At 36.9% G+C, this 17880-nt stretch overlaps 1 protein-coding gene across 1 annotated transcript; it reads right to left on the reverse strand.

The window, feature by feature from the left end:
• Positions 1-992: 992 nt before the first annotated feature.
• LOC149732556 (uncharacterized) lies at positions 993-17364 on the reverse strand. The gene is made up of 11 exons (XM_089883128.1): positions 16889-17364; positions 12262-12383; positions 11305-11353; positions 11073-11222; positions 9886-10068; positions 7952-8167; positions 6181-6289; positions 4455-4594; positions 3825-3986; positions 2962-3118; positions 993-2595 (listed from the first exon to the last, which is right to left on the reverse strand). Exons 1-11 carry the CDS (start codon positions 17165-17167, stop codon positions 1481-1483), a joined length of 2682 nt encoding a protein of 893 aa, XP_089739254.1. The 5' UTR covers positions 17168-17364; the 3' UTR covers positions 993-1480.
• Positions 17365-17880: the final 516 nt, after the last annotated feature.

The raw sequence follows: 17880 nt of genomic DNA on the forward strand, positions 1-17880 counted from the left end.
TGTGTCATATTTATGACATGTGTATCATATTTATGTCATGTATGTCATATTTATGTCATGTGTGTCGTATTTATGTCATGTGTGTCGTATTTATGTCATATTTATGTCATATGTGTCGTATTTATGTCATGGCAGAATAGGCTACTGCTAATGTAAATATATCAAAATTTAGAGTCCCATTTTCCCCCACATTGTAGTTTTGTATGTTTTCATTGCCAAAATTTACACCTCCGGGGGGTTTCAACTATAAGATACTGATATAATAAAAAGATAATATTTTAAAAATGTATTCGAAATTTGGTCATTTGCACTTGGTGATAATTTATAGAAGTGGCTTGTGCCAAAAACAGAGTAGTAATACCCAATTTGTAGCAAAAATAAAAACTTTATCAATAGTTATTATAATTTTTTTTTTGTTTTTAGAAGTTCATATACATTTGTAGGATACACTATTTATCCATTGATGTTCGAACAATACCCATTGTCGTTCAAACAATACCAATTGTTATGCAATTATATAATGTATAGGTAACATGTTAAAAACTAGAGCAGTAGGGCAAGGAAAGGAATGTTTAGACTTAATTTTCAAAGCGTACAGTATTATTTCGTGTTATTTACATATATTCCTATTTCTAAATACACTTAATAATCAAAATTAACAATGATTTTAAACTGTCCCAACTTATCCTGTGTGTTTTCGAATTTGTAAAATTTCACTTGTTGTGCGGATCACTAAATAACTCCTCGTGTGTTTTATTATATTTTATTAAACTGGTGTCAATTAATAAAGGAATGATAGTACTAATTCGTGGTATTACCCAAAAATTTGGCAATATGTGCTTAAGAGTTCCATCTTCCCCACTGTACTATAAAACTTGGACGAGACATGGAAGGGCCAAGAACAAGATATAGACTAGACGGGGACAGGTCAAGACATGGACGAAACACACATTGTCTGAAACTGTGTTTGAATTTACAAAAGACACTGCATGTTACGGCTGTTGAAGTTTTATTGCTTTATGCGTTTAGAATCGAAGAGTAGAATACTATTCGCTTTGGAACATCGGCAACCAGCGCAGTTGCGCGCAATTTATAACTCTAATTGTAGAGCATCTGCGCTGGGCGCTGGCGTCGATTGCGCTTAATAACAAATTACAGTGAAAGCAAGAACAAACAAAGGAATTTCACGATTCGGTGCATGAAGACGATACGAGTTGTACAAAGGGAATAATGTACCACGTGAAAAAAATGTCACGTGACAGGACGGACTACAACTTCTGTGTATGTTGGGTATACTGGGGTTATAAAAAATCGGATACCGACAATATTCACATGCACTTATGCAACTCAGCCATCCAGGTGTATATACTGCATTGAAAGGAAACTTTGCGATAACTACAATATACCTGTAGTGACGGTTTGAAGTTAATGATACTGTTACGGATCAAGAATAACACAGATTTGCTAACACTGGTGTTTACTACAATACTGCGTCTCCTTGCCAGGTATATGTGGCATGGAGCGGATTTTCGTTGCTGTTCCAATCTATAGTAGTACGGGCCCCAAGACTGCAACTGGCTGCAACACGGCCCGTAGAAGGCACCTGGGGTGCAGGAAGTCCGTCTTCGTTAATACACCAAGTGTTGGAGCATTTTTCGCGAGTGATGCCTGGGTGTTCCACTAAGGATGATAGGACAGTGTCTTCATACCCGGAGTCACGGTGTGTGGATTTTGGTTGTCGAAGTCGAACGTTGTCGTTGTATGGTTGGTAGTTATTGTTCAGTGATCGATTCTCTTTCTCGTATGCAGAGTGAAGGGGATCATTTCTCCTCTTCCGTGTAATTTCTGCAGACTGTAAAGATGCTGTGAGATCGCTACTGGAGCATCCGGAGGATGTAGAGGAAAAGGAGTCAGATTTACGGAGATTGTCTTCCGTTTCACAAGGCTTTGTAAGGTTATCAATTTGTACGGGAATGGCTGGCGGTTCTGGAGGCTGCTGTGTATTGTCTTTAGAAAGCACTTCTTTTTGTATTTTAGAAGTGCATGTTGTCTCTGTATTCGCTGCATCAGTGTCCGTAAAATTAGTCTTTGGTATCGGACTTTTTTCTTCCTCAGTTTCCGTCTCTTCTTTAATGGAGCTGGGGTTTGAAACAGGTTGGAAGATTTCAGTGCTTGTATTTGAACGAGGCTTCCGTAATACTGTCTCTTTGGGTAACTTTTCCGGATCCTCCGTAATTTGGTGAAACAGCGCTTTGATGCGAGAAACATCCGGCATGCTGATGCAGCGACGGGAAGAGCGGAGGTTCCTAGAGAGGACGGATACAACTGATGCGAGAGATTGACGCTCTGTCTCCGAGAAGCTCTGACCCTCCGCCCGCTTCCGCATACACCACCAAGATGCGAGATCGTTTCCGCGAGGAGACAAGAGCATTGCTCTGTGCTTCGCTCGCTGGTACTCGCATCCATCGCATCTTCCGTGTTCTGGAGTGCTGCTCCGGGAGCCAAAGCTGCTAGAGCTCAAGTGATGCTGGGAGTGAGATGGGGAGGGGAGGTGTAAGGAGGGGGGAGGAGTGATGTTGGGATGTGCGGAGTCACCTGGAGATGAGAAAATGATGAGGAAAAATATAAAAACGGGCTGATGTGTTATTATGTTGGAGGGTTACTTTTGTTGTACATGGTATTATGGACCTTATACAAATTAATATAAAGATACTTTAAGGTGTTGGAGACATTAAAAGATTATATTGTGACGACCCGCCACGTGTGTGTGCGCTTCAATATAAAGAAAAAGAGTACGAAATTTGAATCATACTTTGGTTAAACTTCACAAGTTTCACAACGGTTCAGTTCACAAGTTCCCCAAAATGGGCGGAATTAGTTCGAAACGTTGTGAAAAAACAAGTTAAACTGACGTGTAACAGTTAAGCTATATTTTAGATCAGTGTAAGTCCTTACACTTACCAAACACTGAAGATCTGGGTCGGGTCTTTTTCGGCGGAGTTTTCAGTTCGTTTCTCCACACTGACTTGAGGTCACGTGGGGTTGAAAGGTCAAAGGTCATCTCCAACAAAGCGAGACTTGGTTCGTCGATCAATTTACGATTTCCGCCTTCCAAGTGCTGAAAATGGTCAAGTTTTTAGATACGGTCATCAGTACACTAATTCCCCTTTTATATTTCTTACTGTTGCGTTATAAGCCCACGAACTCGTCCCACGTTACACAACGTCACATTACTGACTGCTAACTTATTTCCACTTTATTTTTGTGTAAGTGCGCCAATGGATACAGTAGCAAAAACGGCTGTTTTACGTGTGGTTTGTGGTGTACCACGGTCAACCGACGTTGTACACGTATAATACGAATAGTTTAATATGACCGATTGTCGTACTTTCGGTTGAAGATGTAGAAATGTTATTTGTGTAACCGAAACTAGTAGAGACGACACTCTTGTGTTATTTTAGCCACGTAAGGATGTATAGATTGTATGCAAATTTGTTCATGAAGTGGTGAACGGGTATGAGTCATGCATATGTTGTATTACCGTGCGGGATATATAGTACTATAGTAAGGTGGGGGGAAGACGGGATACCTTTAGTACATTATATTTAAAATTTTCGATAGCGTTTAATACATTTTAAAACGGTCTATGAGAATCGTGACTCAGCATACGGTTTTATAGTTGTTTGAATGTTTTTTGTTTACTACCTAATGGGACGAGAAATTAGAATAAAAAGATGTCCCATCTTCCCCCACACCACGATATTACTATTTAACTGGATAGGTCTTATTTTCATATTAATAGGGGTCTGCATTAGACTATATACCTCAAGAGCGGAGAAAGGGTTAGCAAATACGTCACTTTCTGCTGCGTCATCGTTGAGAGAGCATGATGATGACGCAACCATGTTGGCAGCATGAGTCAGCAATTCTCGGGAAATGTCGGAGAAACTACGAGATAATCGGGAGCATGATGACGGTCGTTTGCTCTGTGATGTAATAATAGGGATAAAACACGGGTAAAATACATGAAAATTGTGAGGGTTGGGATATTAACAAAAAAAAACATTAAAAATTGTTGTGTCAATTACAGGGTTGGGATATTAACAAAAAAAACATTAAAAATTGTTGTGTCAATTACAGGGTTGGGATATTAACAAAAAAAAACATTAAAAATTGTTGTGTCATTTGCTATAGGCATTAATCTGTCCAAATCGAAGATAAATAAAATAGATGTAATGTCGTTTAAAATAAATGTCATCGTATTGGTTGTAATTTTTTACCGACGTACGAAATTCGAGGTTTGGCCTGCTCATCCCGTTTGACAGAATAAAACACACACATAATGTGCGAATAATATGTATTCGTAACTAACTGTGAAGGTGTAAAATAAGGACTATCTAACTGCAAGTGTAAAAAAATGAGTTGTGTAACTCTATAAATTATAAACCATATACCTGTCTTGATTGGCGTGCTGGGTATTTGACCGGACTACTGCCTGAAGGAGTGTCGAGCTTGGATTTGCCTGCAGTTCCCTTTCTACGAGGTAATGTGTCGGATGTGCGACCTACATACCGTGGTCGGTCGCCTTCTGCCACTGTAAAGCATGGGAATTATTACGTTGCAGTTATATTGGTAGGCGCTGTCGATTTTAAAGGGAAAGGACGAGCGTTTCGGTAAAAATGTGCGATTACAACGAAGCCAGATGACGTGTTATGTACGTCAGTTATAACGTTACGCGTTATATATAACATTTTAACTATAAAGCTGTTATGGCTTCACAGCAGCGGTTTTATTATGGTAGGAGTTATTTAAAGACCAAAGCCTGAAACAATATTATAAAATATTATAAAAATGACAAAAAAAGATAAAAAAAAATAAATATGAAACAATAATGAAAAAATATATAAAAAGGCAGTTTAAATCCAGTATATTATGGTAGAAAATATTTTCACGACCAAAGCCTGAAACAAGTCATTCCAAAAAATTATAATATTGACAAAATAGAAAAAAAATATGAAAAAATATTTAAAAAAAAAATATAAAAAATTAAGTACTTTTTATAATGTTAACAAATTTGATATAATTTGTTAACATTATAAAAATGAGTAAATATATTGGAGCATGAGCCGTTTATACAATACAACGTGTCAAGCCACGGTCTGTGCCAGTGGAACAGCTTTTGTCGTATATTCGCATTATCTAGGGTTAAATACGTGCGGATAGTGTTGGATACGAGCCGCACGGACACTTCGATAATAAAATACATGAGATCACGCATGCTAGTGCCAACGCAGAAAGGAAGCACGTGATAAGAACGCTATACGATCCGCTCAAAGCGCGTGTGTGCTCATACGGCATACTATGCATAGCGCGTTTGATATTTACGGCAGCAGTTTAGAGATCATACAATGTTACTTCTTGGGACTCGATTTGATTCGACGATATTTAAACTGATTGTATGAGTTGTATTGTAATATATGCGTCATAGTTTGAATGAATTGACACTGATGACTTACTTTTTGTAGTGCATTACTTTCTGTAGTAACAGGGTGTGTATACGATGAATGGAAGTGAAACAAGCCGGTGTTTTTTTGTGTTTTACTAGCGAATTTGTCCTATTTTAAATATGGGTCTCTTACGCTACGAAACCCATACATTATTAAATCTATGTACATACAACAAACACGTTCATTTAAATCTGTATTTTTTTAGTACTGTGGGGTAAGTTAGAACACCATTTGCACATAATATCCAAATATCCTGATCGTGTTTTAAACAAATAACAACGGTCTATGGGAGTCCTAATGAAACGGTTTCATAATTCTCTGACTGTTTTTTGTTTACAATCAAATGGGATATGAAAAAAGAGTTAGAAGTTGTCCCATCTTCCCCACCTTACTATATATACCACGAACGCGTACATTTAAAAATCCAAATTAAACCCGGGGAGTCTGAATACATTTAGGATTCTCACACGAGAAAACAAACCGTAGGAGTCAACATGTCCACCACCAACGATAAAACAAGACAAGGTGTCGAATTCGCACGTTCGTCCGTAAACAAGTCACAACAATTTCGGTAATTGGACTTTGTAAAGACCGAAACGTAACGTAGAACAACAGAAACAGAATCCTTTTAGACGTTGGCGAAACATGAATCTCGGGCGGGAAAATCGCCTACCTCGGAAAGATGATGATCGTTTTGGTTCCAATGTTTTCTTGTAAGCTTTGAGCATCGTTTCGAGTCTAATGACAATTTCTTTGAAGGGCGGTCGTGATTTAGGCTCCATCTGAGAAAATTGAATGTTGGTATTTGGGTAAAAACGTAACAAAATAGTTTTAACATAAAATGTGGAAACATTTAACCTTTTTTTTTTGTTTTTTTTTATAAAAACGTAATAAAATAATTGTAACACAAATTGTATTTTCAGTCAAACGAGACGGTACATGATATTAAATATTGTAGTGACGTATAAATTAATGATTTTACAACTGCTTGAAATTACTTAAACAAGAATTTTCTCAATGACACAGTTTTTGAGTTGTAAACTAGCATAGCATTTTGGACGAAATTTGAAACATAATTGATACGAATCTACCTTTGACGTCGCGTTGTTTAGGAATTAATCTGCGGCCATTTCCCAATCAATTAACCGACCACTACAATGGTTCCCAAAATAACCATACGCGGTGGTATCATTTACTCAGGCATTCCAATAAAAATTACTACTTTGAATGGTTTGATGCTGAATAGATAAGCAAACACTGCGTTTATTAGTACGGAAAGGCAAACTATACTTCTTTTGGTAGAAGGTTATAAATTTTACAATTATTGACTTATGCGGGCCCGGACAAAAAGCTGTAAAAATCTTTTTGCGAATTTTGAAAGGTCATACACGTCTGAATATCTCCTTGCGCAATAACAGTTAACCAGATCGCTTCGTATCATACAGGTATAGTAATTGATGGCCACACACACGGGGAGGTCGGGTGAATGAAGCATGATGATCAGGTCGCAATATCCGTTTCCTTAATGCAACCTGACTATGCTATACTACGCTCTACGGCTTACGTTAAAGCCACCACGCTAATACTAGGTCTGCGCGGTCAGTTGGAAAACAAATAAAACGTATTTTTCTACGAGCGTAGCGTACAGCATGTTTATTTTAAAGGCGCACAGTAACGAAAAATCGAAATTTCTGTATGGATAGATATGCTGAAATGTGATTTAAAGGTAATATCAAAGTTCCAATAAACGAAACAACTTCTGAAAAACGCGTGACACACATTCTTTTTCGTTTTTTTTTAAATGACATTTGAGCATATACAATATACAAATTTCCATTTATCGTGTGCCTGTTTTAGATACAACAAAAACTACGACGAAAAAGAGCGTAATGCTAGTATACATTTCTGCTGTGACATGGCCTATTTAGAACAGCAGCAACATTTACACTGTAAACATTAACCACGTGTAATGTAGCTTGCCAAATAAGCAACAACTGGTGTGTGACTCAGTGGGGCCTTGTGCTGCCACGCATGCATATTTGTATAAATATTCAAAAACCAACGGGCGCTTTTTGGTCAAACGCGAATACATTAAGCATGGTGTAGAACGAAGCGTACAACAGCTTGGTTACAAACTTACAATGCATGATACAATAAACAGTGGTTCTTAGGCTTCTTGGCGTGGGTAATGAGCCACAATGACATTTAAACGTTGGCCAATATGTAGTTAAAATGGATTATACTTTATTTACACTACGGTAAGCTAGAGGATTGCTGTTTCATTGTTTTTGTGTGTGTTTTTTTTTACAAATTTTGACCACATTTTAAAACAAGTTTTCGGAAATGCAGTATTTTTTTGTTCCAAAAAGTTATAAAAATGATTTTCCTTTTTAAATTGGAGATTTTTTAGAAAAAAAAAATGGATTGAAAAATTAAATCATTACCTGACAACAATCAAATGCAAGCTGAAGATACTCTTTCGGGGGTGGGAACGAATTTTCCGGTTTGTTATCCGTGGTTAGTTGTGCGGTGGGGTGGACCATTTTGAGGAAAAGATCTTTTGCTAAACCGAAGTCACTGCTTCTTGGAAGCTCCTCCGGATCACAAGAGATGAGAGCGATTAATTGGCACGTGATGATGCCGTAGGAAAAGATGTCGGCCTGTCAATCAAATAAACGTTTAAACATACAGTATATAGGGGGGTAAGATGGGACAATTTTTTAATACATTTGGAAATAAACAAAGAATAATTATAGATTTATATAACCGTAGCCTTGCGACTCTAAAACAGCTTTGTTACTTTAAAACAGCTTTGTAACACGATCAGGAAATATGGCATTCAGGAGCTAACGGTATTTCATCTTACGCCATAGTACCATATAGTAGGGCGGGGGAAAACGGGACACCTTTAGCACATAGTATCCAAAAATACTAATGGTGTTTTAACAATTAAGAACGGTCTATGGAAGTCGTGAAGATACGATTTTATAATTTTCTGAATGTTTTTTGTTTACTACCAAATGGGACGAGAAAATCGAATAAAAGGCGTCCCATCTTCCCCCATTCTACTATATGTATATAAATCATACATATGGTAGTAAAGGGTTAATGGAATAGTAAGACGATAGACTACGTATAATACATCAGCTTGGTTTTGCCATTTCACTTGTTATTGAGTAACAGGCGTATTAGTTTGGGGAGTTTACTGCGATGACATCATGCGCAAATTCACGGTTGTTTATCGAACAACAAACGCGTGTGCAAAGTGAATGCGAGGGTGTTAGGTGTGCCTTTGTGTGGAAAACATAGTTAAAATAAAACTATATAGAAATCCACATACCCCTGCATGCCATTACCACCTTTTAAAAAGACCAGAGTTCTGTGACTATACGCTTGGTATTTATTACAGAAACACACAACTAAAGTATACGCACTTATTAAGCCCTATATACGGTTGCCACAAAGCAGAAACGGTTAACTATAGTAAATAAAAGCCTTGTTTTGATAAAGCAGCCGGAACCAACTTGGGTATTTTTACGAACTAGTAACGATTGTAGGTTTCGAGCTATGTTAAATGCAAATTTAAACCAGACTCCCCAAACCCTTTTCCGTTTACATAAAAACACGACCAGTTTCGTGTGCTAAGGATATTCACTATCAGATAAAAATTAAAATACACCACAATCTTTTTTGCTTTCGGAGAATTAAAACCAATAAGCTTGTGTATTTGCAGACCTTAGTAATGTTAGTACGTCGAAAGCGCTTGTTTGGCTTGCAAATATTACTCATGTAATAAACCGTATTCTAACGTTGAGCGAATAAGTATTGCGACTCGGCACTATATGACCATATAAATATACTCAATCAAAGTTTCAATGTTCTTCGTGGACACGAGTGATTTATATGGCAAATATATTGTACAGCGAAAAGCAAATATTTTTCGAAACTTGGTCTTAATACACTATTTCAATTAAACAACAGTATGTAGAAATGTGATTGCTGGTGCTTAAAATTGAATGTATATGTTACAATAGATCCTAGCTAACGTACACATGTGTCATTTTTGGTATATGTGTACTGTACAACATATTTTGTGCATAAACAGTTATAGCAGCTATATATGAGAAAAACCTTGTGAAAATTAACCAAAACAACAGTAAACCAAAAATTTCGCCGTAATAAGCTGTAACTTGGTAAAAAACAAACTGAATAAAATAAAAATAAACTTCGTTGCAGCAACGCAGGTGTTCCCAAAAACACTGGAACCTGTTTACGAACTACGTGGTCAATTGTGGCCAATAATCGCAATGATTGAACCATTGACCGTGCTATATTACAGCCTATATTGCCAGATAAACGATCGTATACTCATACTCACAGTTTGGTTGTAGGGTTTCCCATTTATAGCTTCAGGGGCGATAATGTATGGTGTTCCTACTATTGCGAGTCTGCTCTCGTCTTCCGGGGTTAGCGGGATCTTCTCTGCGAGTCCTAGATCCGCCACTACGCCCGTCATCTTTTGAGTGCCTGATTTATGAGTTGCGATTCGCACCAGGCAGTTCTGGCGACACAATACATGGTATTAATATACTATTTATATATAGTAGGGTGGGGGAGGATGGGATACCTTTTTATAGCATTTTCGCGACACATTTGGTAGTAAACAAAGCACTTTCAAAGAATTATAAACCGTATTATCACGACTACCATAGACCGTTGTTAATTGTTTAAAACACGATCAGGATATTTGTGCTCAAGGTGTCCAATCCTACCACACAGTACTAGGTTTTTTTTTTAACTTTTACGTAATATGAAACTTTGACCATGTTTATTCCGTATATATGGTGTATTGTATGGTATAGGCACACCACACAAAAAACGCGTGATCGTTTAAAACGTAAGAAACGTAAGAAACGCGTAATCGTTTACGTTTAATACGCCATACATACAATTTCTCTTATCTTTTAACATCATATTGTATCAGTGCAAACCAAATAGAAAAATTTAATCAGACACCATGCACAGCGATAATATTTGCTGATTACGTCATCGAGTTGTCGGAAAAACAAAAGAAGTGGTCGTTACGATGACGTAGCTGTTAACGTCGTCAGAACATTTCCAAAAAATCGTTCGGTCTCGTTTTAAACGTACACGATTCGAAAGAGTAGCCGCTTTTAATCATTTTCATTTTAAATTGTAAAATCGTTGTATTTTGTAGCACATACAAGTAACATATAAAATGCAGTAAAACCCGTATATGAACTTCATATTCTATTTTATATGTGCGAGGACCTATGAAGATCAAAGCATGTCATAGGTACTTGGGATTCAGACCAGAGTTGGCCCATTGCCTCTCAAATCCTTATATTTAAAAACACCTTTTTAATTGTAAAGACATGTTTTTACTTGTTTATAAATGAAGACGACCTATGTTAGACGTCAAAAGTCGGCACGCTATAATGCACGAAGAGCTCTTTCACATGTGTAATATACCTGGCGGCAACAGTATAATGTATTTTTGCATATACATCTATATTTTGTATATACTGTAAACGTAAAGCTTACTTTGGCAGTTAGATCCCTATGAAAGATGCCCACAGAGTGTAGATAGCTCATTCCGGATGCCACATCCTTGGACAGTTTCATGCGTTGTTTCCATGGCAGAACAACTCCCTTCTTAGTTACAAGTTGGTCTAAGTCCCCACCGTTTATGTACTACACGAATATAGGGATTGTTATTGATCGTTTGGTCACAATGCAAGGCAATTATTGAAATTGTAATAAGTATTGTACAAACCTCGGTTAAGGCGTGTAGTTTACCCTCGTGCACACACACACCGATGAATCTGTAATGTATAGAGTTTTTAACAATTGTTTTTGAGGGTTTCAGGATACAGATATGAGATTACAGACACGTCTGCGTTTTTAAAAGACGCAATACTTAGAAGTGTGTCGCTTGCTTTAAAATCGGCGTGGGAAGAGGAGATAGGTGTTTGTTTATTTGTTAATGCTTAAGTGCATTGGCATTTCTAAACGGGTAATTATGTGAGGTGTAAAACGAGATGCTGCCATGCCTTACGTTTATAAAGAAAAGCGTATTGTGTAGTCAAAGAAAATTTTCCCCTTATTTATAGTTGCGCTATTAACCAATTTTTTACGCCTTTATGTGTTTGCTGGCAAATAATATCCCCGTTCGAACGATTACTAGAAACTGCATGGCACATACATAAAGTGCTTATATTAAATTAAAGAAACACCTACTGTATGACAACCAGTTAACCATTAACACTGCGATTACATTGTGTATATAGATACAAGGAATTCTAGCGGTGCAATAAACTAGCGAGTCGAACCAAAGGAATGCGTTAAATTTGTAACGGCAAATACATAACATGGTAAACTGAAAACTGGAATGTGACTGTTTTGAATTAACACTTGGTCCGATTTTGCTTCTAAGTGCAACTAAAATACACCTAGGCCCTTAAGGGTAAAAGCCTAATACAATATTTCATTTACGGTAGGTATTTATAGTTTTTTTCGACAATTTTTTAAACTTTTTTCGCCATTTTTTTGGGCCCGAAAGGGTAAAAATTTTATCAAAGATGGTTTAAAAACTTTAAAAGATCGTAAAGTATAAACCCACGTGTGAGTGTGGCGTAATTTTGCGTTCGACGAGCATTAAATAACAAATATTTCCGCCGGCCTGAGAATTTGAGCAATCAAACGTTTTTATAATTTATTTACCAAACCTTACTTAAGTATATTTGGATGTGAAAGTCGGTTCATGAGTTGTACTTCACGTAATATGTTCATCTTTGTATTTGTGTCTCTGTTCCTCTTCAGTACCATTACCTTCCCTGTGAGTTTGTGGGTGACCTGGAGAAGTGGGGTCGGTTAATTACGTGGTGAACGCTAATGCCTACTGTCACTTGTTTGTGTAAGAGTTATTGGTACTGTGAAAAGTGTGTATAGGAAATGGCTTAGGTTGAAAGTTTTTTTGTTATAAAATACCTCGTTTTTATGCATTTTACTTAGAGAAAGATTAGTAATATATACGTTTCGGTAACACGTTACACTGCAAGAACGTTTCAAATATGAGTTATAGTAGGATGGGGGAAGATGGGACACCTTTTCATTCTATTTTCTCGTACATTTTGGTAGTAAACAAAGAACATTCAAAGAATTATAAAACCTTGTCCTCGCGACTTTCATAGACCGTTGTTAATTGTTTAAAACACGATCAGGATATTTATATATTTTGTGCTAAAGGTGTCCCATCTTCCCCCATCCAACTATATATTATTCCCAATCCTTCATGAAATAAACTTTATAAACCAAAAGGTTCGGTTGGTTCTTAACAACTACGTATTTAAGGAATGGGTGAAGTCTATGGTGATACAGAAACCAGTAGACTGGCGTTCGTTATATCAACACAACATCTCAGAAATCGAATTATGGAAATTTAATTTACGACCATTTAAGTGAATCTGATGGTTCACGAGAGGTTGTTTGTAGATGTATGGCTTGTTAAAGGAAGTTGCTGACTGCTGAGCGATGGCTCAGAAACTGTGATGTATAATGTAAACAGAAACTGCTGTCGTTTCAGTGTAACATTCGCCGCATATACAAGGCGAGACATTTTCCATTGCGTGCAGTTAAGATTTTTGTCGGACACGCCGAACTGTTGAACTAATAAAAAACAATTGTCATGGACCATTTAAAAACGTTTTGTCGGTCGGACAATACGCTGGGATTTGCACAAAGCTCTTTTCCTATTCTTCATGCTGAATTGCTGGAATCGTAAGGGATTCAAAAGATATGACAGCGCACAAAGCAGGTAGTATGGGGAGAAAAGTGGTTTGGACAAACATGGAAACAGAAGGACCGGTGCCCACTCGTTTGGACAGCGGGTGAATGCCCACAACTGTATGCTTTCAGTTTTATCGACCTTCGACCTATATTTTTGTCCTTCCCGCAAAGCGTGCCAAATAATAATACTGTAATTGCTTAATAACGAGGGCGGGGAAATAGGACGAGCAGCAATTACGCTCACCGATGCATATGGCGGAAAGCATGCGTGTCATGCGGGGTCGACCAGCTACGTATGGCTTACTGCTTAACACGTCGGACGTTACTTCTAGTAAAAAGCCGACCGGGTTAGGTTTGATTGTTTTAGTAGGAGTGAGTGGTTTCACACGTCACTGTTGGTGATCAAACGAAACACGAAACTGCCGATGACACGTGCTCTAAGGGACAACGGAAATCCCTCTCCTTGAAAGAGATTGTTGCTCGTTAAGTCCCAAACAAAGCACTCCAGGGTAGCGAACGTTGTTGGGCCGATCTCGTTAATGTAGTTTAATGTATTGGATTGTAAAACACCGATAAAGGAAGCGTAATGGACCGACGGTAATTGGCCAATAGTGCGGTAGGTTAGGCAAACAGAACACGGTACAGGATGCATCATGGCGGATTCGCTTCACCGGCCGTTGACCTTCCGTTTTCGGTGGCTTTGAATCCCGCTGTACTAACGGGTTAAAACGACGTTTTTAAAATTCGATTCAAGCTGTGAATTGGTGCAAATTTTAACTTGTGAAGTTCGCATGAGGTTTTGGTAGAACAATGGGCGTATTGATCGCCGTTAGAGAAACTTGCGTGAACTTGATTTGAGTCAAAAATAATTCGCATGCCTGCGTTGCGACCGCGTGTAGAAATTTAGAAACTCACGAAAGATAGACATTCCACTATTTCAACAGTGGCCGCAAAACCAACATTTCAACAATACAGCGTAACAATTAGTGTATTGGCAGGAATTTGTAAGTGAGGAAACACCCTTTCGCGAAAACAAGTTACGTTTATTCTAAAAATAAATGCCCTTTAAGAAAACAGAGGTTCTCTGTTCAAAACACTCAACAACGCTACAGTAGAATTCGATCATAAATCATCTATCTATAGAACAGTAATCTCAGGATTATTGACAGTGGATAATTTACAGCTTCGCAGTCAACCACAATATTAAACTAAGCCATATTTATGACATCAGCCTATGACAGTATGATAATTGCTTTATTGAGCTGTAAAACAATTCACACTTTCCCAACACTGCTGAGTTTTGAGAATTAATCCAATATTTCAGTTACAGCATTTATTTATGGATCTTACAGAACATATTTGAGAACTCACGCATATTTACTAATTACTAATCATATACAATAACCTCACTCCAAAACTTGATGTAATAATCAGTTTTAATAGAAACATGACAGCCTATTTTAACTTCCCAGTTGTTACATAACTGAAGCTTCATTTATTTTAACCAAAACATTTAAAAAAAAATTACATATATATATTTTTCATATGGGATGTCATGTGGTATTAAATATTTTATATATATATGCCATACCATAGCAGCCATATTGACCCAAAACGTTTGAAATAAAACTATATTTTACATATGCGCTGTCATGTTTGTATGAAATAAATATGTCATATGCTATATTGACCCACATAAGAAACAGAGGTTTAGGGACAAGGATCTGAGAGGTTTAGATTGATCTAGTGATTAACCCAGATGTGATAGGAAGCTTTAAGCAGCTGATCCAAAAACCCTTTGCAACAGCAAGGCCAGGAAATGGAAATGGGTGGCTCTTCTGGGACTGATTACATGCTGATATACATGACACATGCATAACCTATGCTATGTGGTAATAATAATAATGCATTGGTTGTGTATGTGTATAATAGCATATGTATCCTAATGACAAATTTCACCAGTACAGTTTATCTAACACACATAATAAATCTGATCAATATACATGAAATTTAATAACTACACCATATGAAAATAAACATTGATACAACTTGCTAGGCAAGCTCAAACTTGTATTTGAAAGGCTCACAGCTACAAAGCCACTATTGACAATCTCACAATGGAACTTTCGTTTTACGATAATTATAGTAAATGTATGTTGTCAAATAGCAATTAAATGGGATTAAATGCCATGGTCTTGTTTTTTTGCCAAGAAATCACCTTAACATGACAAACTCTTTACAATAATTGCTATTATTTAGGATAATACAGAACAATTGCTGGAAAACGACCTAAATTAAGAAACCAGCTCATGATTGGACAAGGTCCAAGCGTAACAGAGAGGTAAAAAATACCAGGAAAGAAAAGGTTGCCCTTTGAGTAACAATTTGTTTCCAGAAATAACATTTACACCTTTTCACCTTAGGCACTGTCATTCATTCTCTGCGTAAGAGAATGTGCTGCAAAGGAATGTTTATGGAAATTGCAGCAATGCATATTTTTGTACTGCATAAAAGAGGGATAAAACACAAGCCAAACAAGCAACAAATACATGTCTTAGATACACAAAAACTTTGCCATTTCATAGTAGTGTGAAATGTTTCGATTAACTGTCATACAAGCTTACAGCTATGTTGCATTTATTTATATATCCCCAGAACATGCATAACTGAAATAGGCACGGCTAGATTATAAATACATGTTTTAGCAACAAGCAAAGAAAGAATGCAATTAGTCAGTGTCATTTATACCCACCAAAATTCAATAGTTAATACCCATATCTAATTATAACACAACATGATATTAGTTTGAAATGCAATAACATTTCAGCGCATTTGTAGATTGCAAACTTATTATTAAACTGCAATTGCATGTGTAAGCTTATGTTTAAATAGGGTGTGTGACTGTGTGTATATGATGCTGCATGAAACACAAACAATATGCAACTGTAATGTAAACAAAAAAGGCAGGATATTTATAATAGATAGGCTATGCAAATTATGCATACCATGTTGGTTGCTACAAAGTACATTTTATTAATGTTCAGACATACTACAGCCATGCTGAAAGATTGAAAACACAATGATTCATACTACTTAGCTCTTAACTAGTTAACATCATATGCTTTTAAGCAACCACACGAAAAGTCTGCTGTAAACCAAGCTGCATCTGAATCATGCATGTGACGTACTAATGGGGATTTCTTTTCATTTTAATTGATGCCTAAACTGTATGACAACTATCATGCTTATTACACCAGTGATTCAAACTTTACTGCATTTTGTCTAATTCTTAGCAACGTAACTTGCTTGTGTAAAACCAAGCATACTTTATTACTTTTGAGGGCTTTGAATATTGCACAGATAGTATGTGTGTACCATATTTTGGGTGAACTAGTAAGCACTTTTAAATTACACACATGAAATTTAGATATGTACATTAACAGGTGTTGCCACTTCTATACATCTAAAACTTATACATGTTCTTCTTATGCACAAGTGACCAAAAAAATGTCTATAAAATTGTTCGAAAAATAAGCGTATTAACAAAATGTAAACTTATTTGAAACACTTACCTTAAAAACATCCGAAAAAAAACCATAACCAAGTTCTTCCAAATTGAAGTCATCAATCCTAGCCAGCGTAGAGACTGCATTTTGAACAGCATTAAAATGAGATATATTCAAGCTTCGACGGCGAACGCTAGCCGATTGAGATCTGCTATCTGCTGGCAAAGATGATCTCATTACGACTGGAGGGTTTATTACTGGTTGTTGGGATTGTGGTGGAGTTTCTGCTGATTTTTGATCCGGTTTTGTAGATTGTTCTTCCTTGTTAGTATCCATATCGACCATTTCGGTTTAAAAATTCTGTTGTTTAATACCTTTTTGGAATGTTTAAAAAAGAGCTTGTATTTTCTTGATGTTGCTGGTGCTTGTATATTTCCTTGGTAAACGCACCATAGTTTGTTTCTAGTTTTAGTTCAGATCATTAATACGCCAAAACCTGTTCGGTTTTCTAAACAAAAAGGATAACATTAGCATATGTCTGCACACTAGCATACATTTAACAAAAGCTACTATTTCTGATACTGTCCTATTTTATAAACGCACACATTATACAGCCTACACTTACACTAACGTTCCGTTCTGCGATGTCTGTCTACCAAACAAACCATTAACCACATTTGCCGATCAATGCAGACTTGCAGGAAAACAAAACCACTGGCGGCGGTGCGCTACATTTATTTTGACGAGCAGAAAAAATGCAGCACTGTCATGTAGCAAGGGTAAACAAGCCAGAAATTCTTACTTTATAGGTTAGTCTTGTAAACTATATCGTCTTTTTGGATTCGCAGTTTTACACAAACCTGTATTTTGAGAGACCGTTGTTACCACTGTCTTGATACACCACCTAAACCTTACATTTGCTGAATTTTGTAAAATACCACTTTACCCATTGCTACGATTTCTGAAGTCTGTTTTTTTAGAGATACGAGTGAACTTTAGGATAGCTGCTTTTGAAGCTTAAACCCAATCACAGACCTACAGAAGCTATGAGATTTACT

Source organism: Ciona robusta, chromosome 8 (genome assembly GCF_009617815.1).
Source record: "Ciona robusta chromosome 8, ASM961781v2".
Taxonomy (NCBI): domain Eukaryota; kingdom Metazoa; phylum Chordata; class Ascidiacea; order Phlebobranchia; family Cionidae; genus Ciona; species Ciona robusta.

Coding starts and splice junctions, on each gene's coding strand:
- LOC149732556 (XM_089883128.1), bottom strand. CDS start 17,167: ATGGTCGATATGGATACTAACAAGGAAGAACAATCTACAAAACCGGAT. Junction 6,290..7,951: donor TTGCATTTGATTGTTGTCAG/GTAATGATTTAA, acceptor CAATTTTCTCAG/ATGGAGCCTAAATCACGACC. Junction 3,119..3,824: donor ACCCTTTCTCCGCTCTTGAG/GTATATAGTCTA, acceptor GACCATTTTCAG/CACTTGGAAGGCGGAAATCG.